The 15,828-nt window shown below is 35.6% G+C and overlaps 2 protein-coding genes across 3 annotated transcripts; one reads left to right on the forward strand and one right to left on the reverse strand.

Annotated features, from left to right (window-relative positions):
• The first annotated feature begins 1,177 nt into the window (after window positions 1–1,177).
• Window positions 1,178–4,507, forward strand: LOC127645552 (ubiquitin-conjugating enzyme E2 W-like). Of its 2 annotated transcripts, XM_052129208.1 has the most exons (6): window positions 1,185–1,248; window positions 1,878–1,969; window positions 2,165–2,267; window positions 2,344–2,499; window positions 2,593–2,668; window positions 3,596–4,507. In XM_052129208.1, the coding sequence occupies exons 1-6, from the start codon at window positions 1,234–1,236 to the stop codon at window positions 3,607–3,609; spliced, it is 456 nt and encodes a 151-aa protein (XP_051985168.1). In that variant the 5' UTR covers window positions 1,185–1,233; the 3' UTR covers window positions 3,610–4,507. The 2 variants fall into 2 exon arrangements, with proteins under 2 accessions (XP_051985167.1, XP_051985168.1); XM_052129207.1 differs by having other exon boundaries at window positions 1,178–1,248; window positions 2,593–4,507.
• Window positions 4,508–7,633: 3,126 nt separating this feature from the next.
• Window positions 7,634–11,304, reverse strand: LOC127645021 (retinol dehydrogenase 10-B-like). The gene is made up of 6 exons (XM_052128515.1): window positions 10,287–11,304; window positions 9,845–10,080; window positions 9,663–9,761; window positions 8,676–8,821; window positions 8,395–8,526; window positions 7,634–8,295 (listed from the first exon to the last, which is right to left on the reverse strand). The coding sequence occupies exons 1-6, from the start codon at window positions 10,558–10,560 to the stop codon at window positions 8,172–8,174; spliced, it is 1,011 nt and encodes a 336-aa protein (XP_051984475.1). The 5' UTR covers window positions 10,561–11,304; the 3' UTR covers window positions 7,634–8,171.
• Between the last annotated feature and the right edge of the window lie 4,524 nt (window positions 11,305–15,828).

Raw genomic sequence — 15,828 nt, forward strand, 5'->3', positions numbered from 1 at the left:
AAATTGAGTTTTTTATCTTTATGAAAGATTACTCAATTCAATTTATGAAATTATACAAAATAAAAAAATGTTTGTGTGTGTGTACTATTTTGAAAGTTAAGGACACTAAGGGATATTTCTACATGCACATACCCCAGGTTTGCTATGTTATTAGTTGAGGTACTATTGGAAATTCACAATGGTTTTGGGAAGCTTTAACAATTATGATTTTCTGTAATACTTTGAAACTTTTTGCACTACATTTTCAGATAAGACCCAACACAATAACAAGCAAAGGTTTTAAACATGGCATTTTATTCACCTTTGTCAAGTAATATTGGTTAGCATCTTTCTAGGGCTATCATTAGTAAGAGATATTTTGCCTTCCTTAAAAAAATTATATGGTATATTTAAAGGGTAACTAAACCCTAAACCAACTTTTTTAGTTAATGATCTGTAAGCATGGGGCTTTATTAGTACTGGTCATTGATTCAAGTAATTTTTTTGACATTTGTGTATAAAGTGTTTTAATTCTACAATATATGGTGTAAAAACGTCTGAGTGCTGCCCTCTTCAGGTTGAACGGTGGCTACTGCAGTTGAATTTTCCTATTGGCTGTTGCGGTACTTCGTGACGTAAGCGGTGACAGCTGACGTAAGCAGGTTCCAGCTCACCACGCCAGATTCATGTACATGTCGTCTTGCGACCGTGTGAGGAATAATAATAACAGAGTCTGACAGCAGCTGTCAATTAATCCGTCACTACGAGTCTCAGGTGCCCCCCCGCTCAGCCCCAAATATTTCTAGTGGGTGGAGTCAGACTCTGAGCAGGTGTTTAGTTACCCTTTAATCTTAAAAGGGCTGCAAGCATGTTTAGAAAGCAAGTGTTTTCTTAAATATTGTGTTTAAACAACCTCTTTGCAAAAGGGTTCAACAATAACCAACCACTTAATTACAAACGTCACATTAAAATAATATATTTGTTATATTTTCCGTGGCGTATGTATCACTTTTTGTATATGCACATTTGCATAATGTACCATTTTAAACACGTAATAAAAGAAAAAAATATCTTGTTTTGTTTTTAGCATTTTCATTTGGAATAAAAATAAATAAATAAAAAAACAGCAAAATGTCAGTCCATTCACCTAGTACCTCTGCTGTAGTGTCGTAAATGCATTTGCCTTGCGGCTGACAAAGAGAAAAATAATCAGACGTCATTCGACCAATCGCCTCTCTACAGGGGCTTTCCATCATGGCGTCTATGCAGGTGAGTGTCTCCCTAAATACATAAGCAACTATTTTTAAATCATAATATTTATAATATATATAATATAATATATATATATGTCGCTGTAATACGACAGCTGTCCGTTTCTCTGATGACCTTGTCTGTAGTGGTTTAAACAAGGCATTCAGCTGTTTCTTTCGTACGCACATTTGTTTACTTTCCAAGCTAACGTCCAGTTAGTCAGGAAGTCCAACAATTCTCTGCTGTCATCACATACTGTTGTGGCGGTGAAAGATGAAACCTGTATACCCAATGTTGTCTAAAATGGAATTATGTTGTAGAGTTCATTTAGAACTGAAAATAATTTGAATGTCTAATCGCTAGCAACAATAGCATTGCCACACATTTGTTAGACCAGCTTGTTGTTGGCAGTCTGCTATCTGTCTCTTAGATTGATAGTTTATATTCCACTACTGCTGAGACATATAGAAAATATATGTGCCTTTGTATTATAATATTTGAAGAATGACGGCTGATGTAAACATGCAACCGACATGCAATAATAGCGTGCTATGATGACATCTCTCTCTCTCTCTCTCTCTCTTAATTTATTTATTTATTTTTTTGCTGCCAGTTATGCTTTAACTGAAGTTATTTTCTCTTCACAGAGAAGATTACAAAAGGAATTGTTGGCATTGCAAAGTGATCCACCACCTGGAATGACACTGAACGAGAGAAGTGTACAGAACACAATCACAGAGTAAGTTATTGTGATATGTTTAAAGGTGAAGCACCGTTACTAGACAAAGCAGTCAGTTCAGTAGATACTGGATTACATATTTTGACCACTTGCATGGCAACTTACTTTCTTTAAACCTGTTTGTCTTCTGTACATCTTGAATGGGTTAAGTATTCAATGAAAGTATTCTCATCAATACACCCATTTTTTGTTCAGGTGGCTCATAGATATGGAGGGTGCACCAGGCACTCTTTACGAGGGAGAGAAATTTCAGCTCCTTTTTAAATTCAGTGGTCGATATCCTTTTGATTCACCTCAGGTAAATGTTGAATCTTTTGAAATGTATTATTTTTGTCTTTTAACAATTGTGTAACAATTGATTGTTTAATTTTTAGGTAATGTTCACTGGAGAGAATATACCTATTCATCCACACGTGTATAGCAATGGTCACATCTGTTTATCTATATTAACGGAGGACTGGTCACCAGCTCTGTCTGTGCAGTCTGTTTGTTTAAGCATTATTAGCATGCTGTCTAGCTGCAAAGAAAAGGTAAACTTAGACTTTTTTCTTATCAGAATTGGGAATGTTATTAATTGGAATAATTAATTGTTATTGTTGTTTAATGAGCTGTTTTCTTTACAGCGACGTCCTCCAGATAACTCTTTTTATGTAAAGACATGTAATAAGAATCCAAAGAAAACAAAGTGGTGGTATCATGGTGAGTCTGTCCCATTTTCTTCAACTTTTCTTCTTCACGTGACTTTGTATTGACAGAATTATTTTGGTATCAAATACTTATATAATAAATCTAATATTTATTTAGGAGGTGTTCACCCCAAAATTTTAATCCTCATCATTTACTCACCCTTATGCCATCCCAGATGTGTATGAATTTGTTTCTTCTGTAGAACACAATTAAGGATTTTTAGAAGAATATCTCAGCTCTGTAGGTCCACAGTGAATGGTGATCAAAGCGTTGAAGCTCCAAAAATCACATAAATCCTGCATAAAAGTAACCAATAGAACTCCAGTGGTTTTAATCCATGTCTTCTGAAGCAATCTAATTGGCTTCGAGTGAGAAAAGTCCAAAAAGTAAATACTTTTTCACTGTACATCATGCCTTTGCAGTCTCTAGGCACTATCGTGATTATAAGCTTGATTACACTTCCTAGTACTTCACGCATGCGCAAATCGCTAGGAAGTGTAATCAAGCTTGAAATCATGATCGCCAAAGAGAACTGATGATGTCAAGATTTATGGTGGAAAACGAGTTATATTTTGGTCTGTTTTCATCCAAAATCAATTAGATCCCTTGGAGTAAACCACTGGAGTCATATTGGTTACTTTTATGCTGACTTTATGTGCTGTTTGGAGCTTCAAAGTTCTGACAACCATTCACTTGCATCGTATGGACCTACAGAGCTGAGTTTTTTTTTTTTCTATAAATCTGCATTTGTGTTCTGCAAAAGAAAGAAAGTCATACACATCTGGAAAGGCATGAAGGTGAGTAAATGATGAGAGAATGTTCATTTTGGCTGAACTATTTCTTTAAGTGACTTTTTAGTAACCATATGTTGCTTTACTTTAAATCACATTCTGTCACTTTCTCTGTTCACCTATTTTTGCCTCCCTTGTTTTGATACAGACGATACATGCTAGTATCTAAGCACACCATTTGGAAATAGACTTTCAGTTTATTATATTCAGTCTTTGAATTACGACTGAACCAGCAGACCCTGGCAATTTGTGTATGGATCAGGCACACACTTCTGCTTACTGCAAAAGTGCATAGAAACTGCAGGAATGTAACCCACCCAGCAAGTATATTTTGATGGACGCAAGATGTGGGGATCTTTTTTTATTATTATTTTAATTTTTTTATTATTATTTTTAAATGTTTGATTCATGGTGTATTGTTTTCTTTCATGAGCCTTTAGGGGTTTTCAACCATATGTGCAATAATAACTTGAGCATGGGTTTGTTATAAAAGGAAAGTCAGTGCAAATCAGAAAACTACTGTAATGAATGAATCATCAAAAGTAGAGACGAATGTCTGTCTCTGCCTTGCTTGATCATGCACTGAAATTTGAACAGGGCAAAGATTTTAAATGATTTTTGTCTGTATATTTTAAAACCATAGTTTATTTTAAGAAATAAGCCATTTTAAGTTGTGCATTGTAGTTGGGTGTGGTGGATAGTACTATTCTGATGAATTTACAATTAATTAATATGTACAGATTTGATGCAGGGTGGTGATCGTATTACATGATCTTAAAGGTAATTTGAGATTACACAAAAAAGGTTTTATGGGTTAATATTAAGCACTGATTTTATAGATGGACCCACGAAGCGATAACTTTAGACATAATCACTTTTATCTTTCATGTAAAGCTCTATCTAGCGCTAATAAAATTGTCAGTTTGATTTAATGGTTGTGTACTGCTGTGCTGGGAAAGATTATTTTAAAAAGATTGCTTTTCCCTGCTATTAGCTGTAGAAAACCTTAAAGTTGTGTTTGTGGTTTTGTTATAATTTAATTTAATATTATTTAAAAGAAGTGTTCTTATTAAAATAATATATTTTGAAATGTTGTCATTTATTTTAAGTAGGCTACTGTGATTTATAAATGTGCGCCACTTCAAGTCATCATTTTTATAGTGCTTTTCACAACAAACATCATTTCAAATCACCTTTACAGAAAATTATGCTGTGATGTCTTAAATTCCTAATTTTTTAAGTTTAAATGTATAACGTGATTGAAAATCATGTCTTAAAAAAAAATCGTCTCCAGGCCACCAGTGAGCAAGAGTTCCACTCTGGCTCGCGGTTTCCCCTTCAAGCGACTTCAAGTGTGAAAAATTAGGTAATACTCAAAATAGGCAAATTTGATGGCACTCAGTGTGTTTGGCATCATTGTGGTATATCCACATTTTTCAGTTTAAAGGAATATTCCAGGTTCAATACAAGTCAAGTTCAATTGACAGCTGTTGTGGCATAATGTTAAATATCACATAAAATAATTTAGTCTCGTCCCACTTTTTTTTTTTTTAAGGGGAAAAAGGAAAAGGAGGGATGAGCCTAAATTATTATGTTTAATGTGTAGCATTTACAATGGAAGTGAATGGGGACCATTTTTAAAGGATGTAATGTAAAGCTTGTAATTTTTTTTAAGGCACTTGCATTTATTCTTTTGTTAAAATGTGTATTCTTTGAGCTGTAAAGCTGTTTAAATTACTGTTTTGAGAGTTATGTTGTTACATCGTTGTGTCAACAAACTCTTAAAATTAGATTAAAATTAGTGACTCACTGTAACCCATATATATATATATATATAGAGAGAGAGAGAGAGAGAGTTATACCACAAATGCTGTAGATTAAGCTTAACTTGTAATGAACCCAGAATATTCATTAATGTTAGTTAGTGATTGAGTGCTGCTCTGTCCACTAGAGGGAAGTACAGTATTGCAGACACTTTCACAGCAAAGCAGAAGCTAAGATACTTTGTACATATTTTGTAAATTTGTAAAGTCGTTATCAGAACAGTTGACTTGCTAGACAGAATTTAATGTACCACTAGCATAGTAAATGTGTTTTCTATTTACAATTTAATTTTGAAGGTTATATTCCTCTGATTGGGAATGGGAGGCCAGCGATGGGTAAATTAGTGGTTAACTACAAGGATAATTCAACTGAAAATGAACATTCTTAAATTATTTGCTCAACAAATGTCCTTCCAAACCCATGTGATTTTGATTTTTTCTTATTAATTTTTTTTTGGTGGTCATTCTGCCTTACATCTGCTTTGGGGTTATACGGATTAAATAAAGTTATACAGGTTTGGAAAGACATAAGGGTGAATCAATTATGGCAGCATTTTTATTTGCATGAAGTGACAGGAGCTGACAGTTGCTATCAGCAGGGGTGAACATAAAGAACGATTCTTAGTATTTGTACACACTTGGTGGTGTGGGGTGCTGAGTCACGGATGGAAGAGGGGTCTTGTCAAGGTTGCCTTTAAATGAATAAGTTTAATGTGATACCTTATTGATGTGCTTGCCTTATTGAATCATCTGTCTTTTAAAAAAAACTGTACATGATAGTAAGCCTTTTCATTCTAAAAAGAAAAAAGTAGTCTGGAATGTTTCTGAACTATTTCTACAGATGAAGTTCGTAAAGACTTCTGTCTCATCGGAACATTTTCTTCCGTCATATGGAATTCCAGTGAAATATGAATGCTTTAGGATCTTCCTCATGGGGTATCTTCTCTCTTGAAATGTGTCGTGACATCATCACTTATCATCACAATGGCATCATCCAAATGAGCATGCATGGTGGGAGTATCATCTCTTATCTCTTATATTTGGCCTGTTGGCTAATGGATGCTTGTTAATTTTCAAGGGAGTTATGGTAGGCCAGAGGCTATTATTCAATGGGTTTACATTTGGACTGCCTGCCTTTCCATGGTGTCATTGTAATTAGCAATAGCTATTTGGAGTTAGCAATAGCATACCAACACTGCTGAGACAACAGGCCTCTGATGTAAGTTGAAATTATTTAGTTTTTCCATTTGATAAAATACAAATTTAAAAATCAGAGTTGCTGAATTATGAAAATAAAGTTTAATTTAAATAAAGTTATATTTTAAATATGATAGATAGCCTCTGCCAAATAAAAACACTTTCCATATAGTATTTTATATGCTGTAGCGTGGAGCTCTATGCTTTTTCCTGATTTGGCTATCATTGTACTATTGATTGAGAGGAATCCCAGTTTCCCTCTGGCCAGGAAGTTGTGTGATGGCATTTGAATGTGATTCCATTGATAAGGATGACTGATATTTCTCTCATGTGATCACTGGTATTTCCAAATGTAATCTCAAATGAGTGGGCAGTGGAAGACTTTCCATTTAAATATAAGGCTTTTCATTATGTAGTGACAAACTTTACTATACTACACTGTATTATGTTAATGTGATTTCAAACAGAAGTTTGATTTTGTGTTATATATTTACAAAAATAATTTTAGAAGGTTTTAAATGCTAAACGATAGGATACAGTGTCAAATGTTAATGCACTACTATACCACATATTGTAAATCTGGGAGCTCACCTGTTTGAGTTTAATTGAAAGCAACTCGCTTCATCCATCCACTAAAATCACCTTTACATCTGTTGGTTAAGTGCAAAAATGGCACAAATGAAGTTTGTTCTGAGAAAAGCCCTGTCATCATTTGACAGATGACACTTGCTTTAATAGTTTCTTATCTAATGCAATTACATTTTTATTTTGACTTGAAGAGTTCAAATACTTTATGTAAAAAATATAAATGTATTTCTGTTATTGTAAGACTAATACAATTAGATTGTTGAATTGCTTTGGAATGTATACTATAATAGAATCCATTATCAGGAAAGACTGTATCATTCAAAGTGAAGATACAGATGATGGAAACAGGAACTTCCCTCCTATAGAATGTGTTTCTCTATATAAAATGGACATTGTAATTTACAGCTCATTATCTTAGCCTACACATCTTGTCCACATTAATTGTTTTAGTCAGCTTTGACATGAAATGCTATATTGTGGGTTTATCATGCAATGCAATGCAATGCATCAATCTTGTTTGGTCTCTTGATATATTCACAAAAGAAGGGAATAGCACCAACAATTAATTAAAACTGCTAGCTGAAAATATAACATTTAGCCACAAACTAATCAACTCTCCTGAAATCCATTAGGCATTAGCACTTGAAAATCAGACTCTGTATCAACCTGAAGAGACCATTTATTTAACAATAAGTATGTATAGTACTTTTCTGATCATTATGTTCATCATCATGTTGTGCAATATCCACACCAAGTCCACTTAAGGCAATAAGAAGAAATACTTTCAATACATTGTGCATTTCTTAGTGTTATAAGGAGGATGATCCTCTAAAGTGACACATCTTGGAATATTGGAAAGCAAGAACAATACATTACAAACAAAAATTACAAGTGAATAAATAATGATAGGTCTTTTTGTGTGATCATATAGTTACACACTGCAATTCACAATTACAAATTAATCCCTACAAAAAGTCTTCTAAATCTGTGAAATTTTGAAGTTGGAAAATTAAAAAGTTGACAGCTAGGTGTCATTAGGAGAAACTTATGTACAGCTTTCATCGTTCCAGAGGAACTACACAGAATTTAGCACCACTACTCTTAAGATAGAACCAGTTAGATCCCAGTCTTTGATTCGTTGTTGTTTGTGGATTCCTTTCGGTGAGCCAAGAAGGGGTACATGCATTTGTCAGCACCAATAAATCTGTACATGCACACAATGGCATCAAATGGCAAAACTCTGCAAGATGTAGAGCAACATAGAACAAAGTGGTAAATAGACAGGTAAAATAAAGGGAATAAATGATAAGATAGTGCACATGCATTTAGGCATGCATACGTTTTCATGAAGGCGACAATGTACATGGCTCGAGGTGTGCAGATCATTGGCTGGTCTGTCAGTATGGCTCTCATAGCCTGTTTGACACAGTGCTCTGGCTTTAGCGGTGGGAAAAATTTAGCCATTTCATTCCTGTTTAAATGAGACCACAGTAAAGAGAGATGAGTACCACAAAACACTGAAAACATACATGCTTCATAAGTTAGTCTTTTATGAAGTGACATAAAAAAAGGTGGTGACATTAGATCACGTCTTGCCCTCAGAATAAACAAAACGCAAACCTAATTTTGCAGCCTTTGAACATGCCAGTGTCAACCAAAAAAGGACAGACAAGAGTCATCTTAATTCCATCCTTATCAGCTGCTTTCAGCTCATGGCTCAAAGACTCATGGAAGCCTATGGCACCAAACTTGCTTGCACAATAGTCCTACAATAAAAAGGTGTAAGTTCAGTTTTTTTAAATGCAAAGAATCCTCATGTAACATGGTACACAATAAAAACACTAGTAGTAGGACCAGGAAAACTTTAAAGGAAAAGTTGACGCCCAAAAGAACTCATATCATTTACTCAAACTCATGCCATCCCAAATGTTTATGACTTTCTTTCTTATGCAGAACACAAAGATTTTTAGAATATCTCAGCTCTGTAGGTCCATACAACGCAAGTGAAATGTGACAAACTCTGAAGCTCCAAAAAGCACATAAAAGCAGCATAAAAGTAATCCATACCACTCCAGTGGTTTAACCCAGGTCTTCTGAAGCGATCCAATAGATTTTGGATGAGTACAGATCAAAATAAAACTTTTTCACTATAAATCTTGACATCAGAAGTCTCCCTAGTGATCATGATTTCAAATTCCATTACACTTAGCACCATCTAGTGCTCTGCACAAGAATCAAGCACGAGGAAGTGTAATGAGTTTGAAATCATGATCATGCCTTTAGACTGCAATGGCAAGATGTAAAGTGAAAAAGGGGTTACATTTTGGGCTGTTCTCACCCCAAACCAATTAGATTGCTTCAGAAGACATTAATATAACCACTGGAGTTGTATGGATTACTTTTATGCTGCCTTAATGTGTTTTTTGGATCTTCAAATTTCCTGCAACCATTCACTTGCATTGTGAGGACCTACGAAGCAGAGTTATTCTTCTAAAAAAAAAAGAAGAAAGCAGAAGAAAGTAAGTCATACACATCTGGGATGTCACAAGGGTGATTAAATGAGAGGATTTTAATTTTTGGGTGAACCATTTCTTTTAACTTCTTTACCTCCACACCAGCTGTAGTGAACAAACCCAATGAGCTGGCTACAGTTACAATGTGCCCGTGATTCTGCTCCAGCATATTGGGAAGGAAAGCCTTGGTAGTCTGTGAATATAAATAATAATAAATGAACACACAGAACAAGCTTGACATAAAAGTGTCTGATAAAAGCATGGTAATAAACTGACCCAGAAGTGAGCATGACAGTTGACCATCATAGTTCTTTCAATGAGCTCGTCCGGGCACTCGAGAAGATGATGTCCTGAGACAACGCCAGCATTATTGATCAAAAAGTCGACGCTGCCAACCTCTTTTCGCACCTTCTCTGCAGTAGCATACACACTTTCACGCTTTCCAACGTCGCAAACATATGTGTGAACTTTGGGCTGAAACAGGGGCAACTCTTGAATACTGTCCGAGCACCCTTGAAGGAGACATAACGGAGTAATACAATTTAAGCATGCTTAAAGGGGACCGAAAAAAAAAATAATAATAATAATAATATATATATATATATATATATATATATATATATATATATATATATATATATATATATATATATATATATATATATATATATATATATAAATAAATAATGACAAAAGTAATTAAAGCAACTTAACTCACCTTCGGAGAGGCTCATTTCCAGGTAGATTTTTCGCACCATCTCTGCGGTCTCTTCGTTGCCCAGTCTGTTGATGTCCCAGAGCACAAGGGTCGCTCGTCTCCGGGCAAACTCCAGTGCAAAGAGCCGCCCGAGACCGCTTCCAGCACCGGTGATAACGCACACCTGGCCCTCCACACTCTTCTCCCGTTGACGAATAATCAATTTAGCGCCAGCCAGAGCAAACGACCAGATTATTTTGAATGTGACCACGAAAAATTCAGCGACGATATTCATTATGTATGCGCGCTGCTGCTTACCAACTCGCCAAACTAAACAAATTGAAGCGACGTTTAAGTCCCAGCAGTAACCAAACAAAAAATCTAACCACAGACGTGCTCAAAGAAACAACTTGTCGGACCCTCAGTTAACACAACAACAGAGTGAGGTCTGGACATCAGTGTTTTCTTATGGTTCTCCAGCTCTTTAAATATGATCGGACACGCTGCATAACCTGAGATCTTATATACCTGGAAAACAACGTTTGCGCTTTTACCAAAGTAGAGAGCGTAACGGTTAACGAGCGTGTTACGACAGTAAGTCACAGATTGCGGATACCTTAGAAATCCAAGGGGTGCGCCGTAAGCTGACAACTAACTGTCGCAAACTTGTCTGACTCTTCTCTTATTAAACAGCTATTTGATCGTAGTAAGCTCCAACATTGTTTATTCCAACATGGTTATTTAGTGTAAAACATGTTGAAGATAAGCGGACAGGTGGTCTATTCACTAAGCGATTAGCTTTACCACAAAAGCCGTTTATTCCGCATATTGAAGCAAATTCTCCATAGATATCTATCGCGAAAACACAACGGATGGCACCTTTCTCCATTCGCGTTAAAAAAAGGCCTCTGGTCTACAGCCCATAGAATGTCTATATCAGTGGTTTTCAACCTTTTTGAATCCAAGGCCCCCTGCCCCATCCCCCGAAACTAGACGCGTCTGATTAAAACAATTAATCATGGATAACTTTTCTTCTTCTTCTTCTTCTGATTAATGGCGGATCATATCTTTACGATATATACCGCCACCTACTGGACTACTACACAGGAGTGTGTGAAAAGGACGTTTGGCAAATTATACATCAAATCATAAAAAAAAATAAATAAATAAATAAATAAATTCTTCTACTTAAACCAGTATCATTAAGATATATAATTAAATATTTGCTTCTTTGTCCCTGCATTCCTTGTTCCTGTAAAATATTATGAATATCATTTCCTGCATCAGTGTCTTTCCATTTCTTTCTGAGTTTGTCAAATTTCTTACATTTAAATAAAACATGGGTGACATCCTCCAAGACTTTACATTCAGAGCATATGCCATTACTTTTACCTATTAAGGATAAAGTGGAATTAAGGCCTGTGTGGCCCAACCTCAATCTGGTTATCATACATTCTTCGTGTCTATTAAGACTCAATGAGGTGATTCTTTTCCCTCCAACACAGTTCTGGTTCCTATGATAATGTCTGGCATTACTTTCTAACTCCCATTCATCTTGCCACCTAAGTATGATCTGTGATTTAATTAAAGCTTTAGCATCTCCTTTACCCAATGTAATGTGAATTTGTACTAGTCTAATTCCAGAGCTTTTTTAGCTATAACTTATCAGCAATTTCATTGCCATCAATTCCATAATGGCCTGGAATCCAACAGAACTGTACCACTAATCCAAGGCTTATAAGATTTAAAAGAAGATGCTTTACTTCTAATACCAAATCTTCACGTATTGCATTATCTGTTATAAAACTTTGTAATACTGCCATAGAGTCAGTACATATGACAGATCTCAGAGGTTTAGTCTCTTCAACCCACCTAAGGGCAGTAATTATTGCAGTCATCTCTATTGAATATACTGATAAATGGTCACTCACTCTATACCCATATCTTTTTCCAAATTCTGGAATATAAATTCCAATACCACAATGACCCTTGGATTCTTTAGAACCATCTGTAAATATTTTCAAATATCCATAACATGAAGTATTTAAATAACTTAAGCAGGCTTCAGTAAAACTTTGCTAGTGTGATGCTCACCTTTTCCCGCTAATAAATCAATATTTACCTCTGGAACAGGAAGCAGCCATGGAGGAACACAACTTAAAGCTAATGCTGGACCATACTTCAACTCTTTTAATCCATAATGATTTACTAAATTGTCAATATTCCAACCAAACCCACTGGACTTTTTACAATATTCCCAACAATCACTAAGTGACAGAGCTGGGTTGTTGAAACTTCCTTTTAACCTTACCCAATAAGTTAGTGACAGTTTCTCAAACCTTAAATTAATAGGGGTTTCCTTAGATTCAACTAATAAAGCACTTGTATGAGTTGTTTTAAAAGCTCCAAGGGCAATCCTCAATGCCTTAAACTGCATTCTTTCAATTTTCTTGAGGAATGTCTTACAAGCTGAGCTATACATTATACAGCCATAATCAATAGTTGATCTTATCAATGCTTTATATATGTTCATCAGAGACAGCCTGTCAGCTCCCCAATTATGCCCAGTGACCATTCTCATAAGGTTAATTACCTTTTTACACTTTGTTTCAACATATTCAATGTGATATTTCCATGTAAGTTTGGCATCTAACCAAATTCCTAGGTACTTAAATTTTTCACTTCTTTCAAGTTGCTGATTATAAAGCATAATTTTATATGTTTCAGGGACTTTTTTCCTAGTAAAATAAACAACCTGTGACTTTGAAATAGAAATTTTAAAACCCCAATCAATTCCCCACTGTTCAAGTACATGAATGTCCTTTTGAATCTTATCATTAACATATGTAATGTTACGTCCTCTTCTCCAAATGACAGCATCATCTGCATATAATAGACCTTCATTACTATCTCCCAGTTTTTCATATATGTCATTAATCATTATGTTGAACAAGATGGGACTGATAACACTCCCCTGAGGAATTCCATTTTCAACAATAAACTCATCAGACACTACATCACCCACTTTGACCCTGATGGAACGTTGAGATAGAAAGTCAAGTATATAATTATACATTTTCCCATTCATTCCCAATTTTCCTAATTTAATCAACAAACCTTCTCTCCACATAGTATCATAGGCTTTCTCAATATCCAGGAAAACTGCCGCCATTACTTCTTTCATTATTAAAGACTTTTCAATTTCATTGCATACTTTAACCAGAGCATCAGTTGTTGACTTGCTCCTCCTAAATCCAGTTTGATACCCTTTAATTGGATTTATGTATTCTAGAAAATAATTTAAACGTCCAGCTATAATTTTTTCCATTAATTTTCCAAAATGTGAAGTGAGTGCAATAGGCCTATAGTTTCCTGGGTCACTTGAGTCTTTACCTGGTTTAGGAAATGGAAGGATTCTTGCCCATTTCCACATGCTTGGTAATTTACCTTCATTCCATACTTTGTTAAACAGCTTAAGAACTTTCTCCAATATATTATCAGGTAATTTCCTAAACATAGCATAACACAGGTTGTCCGTCCCTGGTGCAGAGTATGCAGTATTACTCAATGCCCTTTTAAGTTCTGACATATTAATTTCAGCATCCATAATAGACATATTTGACTCTTTGGTATTTAAGATATTCCTATTTATTTTCAATACCTCTTCTTTCCTTTTCATATACCGCTCCTCCAGGTGGCTGCCCTTGTGTATGTCTGCAAAAGCTCTAGCAAGCATATTGGCTTTTTCCATATCTGAGATTGCATGGGTCCCATCTTTAATTAAGACAGAAACCCGAGGAGGCTTAAATTTGCCTATCATCTTCTTAATCATCATCCATACTTTATTTAAAGTGGTCTCTCTTCCTATTGTTGAGCAAAACTGTCTCCATGAATCTCTCTTAGCCTCTTTAATAACCTTCCTGGCTAATGCCTTCTTCCTTTGGTAGTTAATAAGATTGTCCATTGTTAATGTTCTACGCAGATTCTTAAAAGCTCTATTCCTGTCCTTGATAGCCTCAGAACATTTATCATTCCACCATGGAACATTGGTTTGCATCTATGGGACCGCTGCGATGTGCATTATTTTGCTAACCTTTTTTGCTAATCCCCAGGATAGAATGGCTTTGGCATAACTTTCCACGCATGTGTGTACCCGCCAGCTAAGACATGTGACCAACTGGGCGGCAACGTCATCAGAACGCAAAGAATTATGGGTATGTTTGGCCCGTTTACATGGGCTGGCATCGCATAGCAGGCTAGTGGCATGAAAATAATAAAAAAAATTAGCGTGAAAAACAGAATATAATCCTACAAAATGCAGCGGGCTAAAGAAAATATTGTCGGACCATACTGCCTAAAACTACATCCTAATGCAAAGACGTATGACGAGAAAATAAAGGGAATCGAAGGACTGGATTCTTACGAGCATAGTGACTGGTCAGGGGAGGTCAACCTGAAAAGGCTGTGTTGTGGTGCTTTTGCAGACAGCCTTAATGTTTGCAGACATGGTTGCTTGCGATAATCAGAACTGTCCTATACAGTGGTTCCATTTAGGTTGCGTGGGATTCAGCAGCGCACAGAGAACAGTTATGGCAATGCGATGCTTGCACATGTCTGTGACTTATCACCCACAACCCACCTCATACATTTCCAGTTATCTTTTCTATGGACTCTTTATAAATGTCTTCATCTAAATGTATTTACATGTTAAATATGCAAAGAAACTGAAATTTAGTTGGTTGTTACTACCATTTAAGTTATGTAATTGTGTATTGCAATCCAAACTGATTTTGCACAATTCTTCCTTAATACAGATAAAGGAGGCAGAATTTCATTCAGTCTTTGTGTATTTTATTTACAGAGATGGCTAAAAATCATTACATGTGAGAAGTGACATTACAAAATCTTTTGAAAAAAAGAAAAAAAACATTTGTACATATTAGATGTGAGCATGGTGTATAATTCTAACACGACGGCTTCACATATTGGTCAAAGCACAGCACACAACCACAATTTTATCCAGCAAAGTCTTATCCTCCCCCTCACAAGGCACCACATATCCCAGGCCCAGTCAGGATCACACTCCAACATTTCATAGGCAGGTTTGCCCGCAAACACAGTCACCAAATAAATTGCTATGTAGCCTAGATGTACAACATTTAAAACTGATTAACGTTACGCTTTAGTACATTGGTAACTTAAGCTCATTTTCTAGCCATTTCATGCTAGTTAACAGTTAACACTGGCCTAACGTCAAATCTAATGGTCTGGTTAAATCAAACAAAACACGCTGGTTATTTGCCCACAACATAACATTTACAATTACTCTCTGTAATTTAACTTTGTTAAAAAGCTTTGAACACACCATCATGTGTGGTGGAGTGTTATCGAAGGTAATCTTGGGCCTCCTTACTGCTGCTATCCATGCCATTCGTCGCACTTTTTGTCACCTCTGAAACATGGCTTGTACTATTATTTTTCCACGATGGAAAACGATAAAAAGGATTCTCCGTTCTTAAGCGTTATGGCACTTCTATCGTGAGAACGACTATTGCAGTTTATA

This window comes from Xyrauchen texanus, chromosome 6, assembly GCF_025860055.1.
Source record: "Xyrauchen texanus isolate HMW12.3.18 chromosome 6, RBS_HiC_50CHRs, whole genome shotgun sequence".
NCBI lineage: Eukaryota > Metazoa > Chordata > Actinopteri > Cypriniformes > Catostomidae > Xyrauchen > Xyrauchen texanus.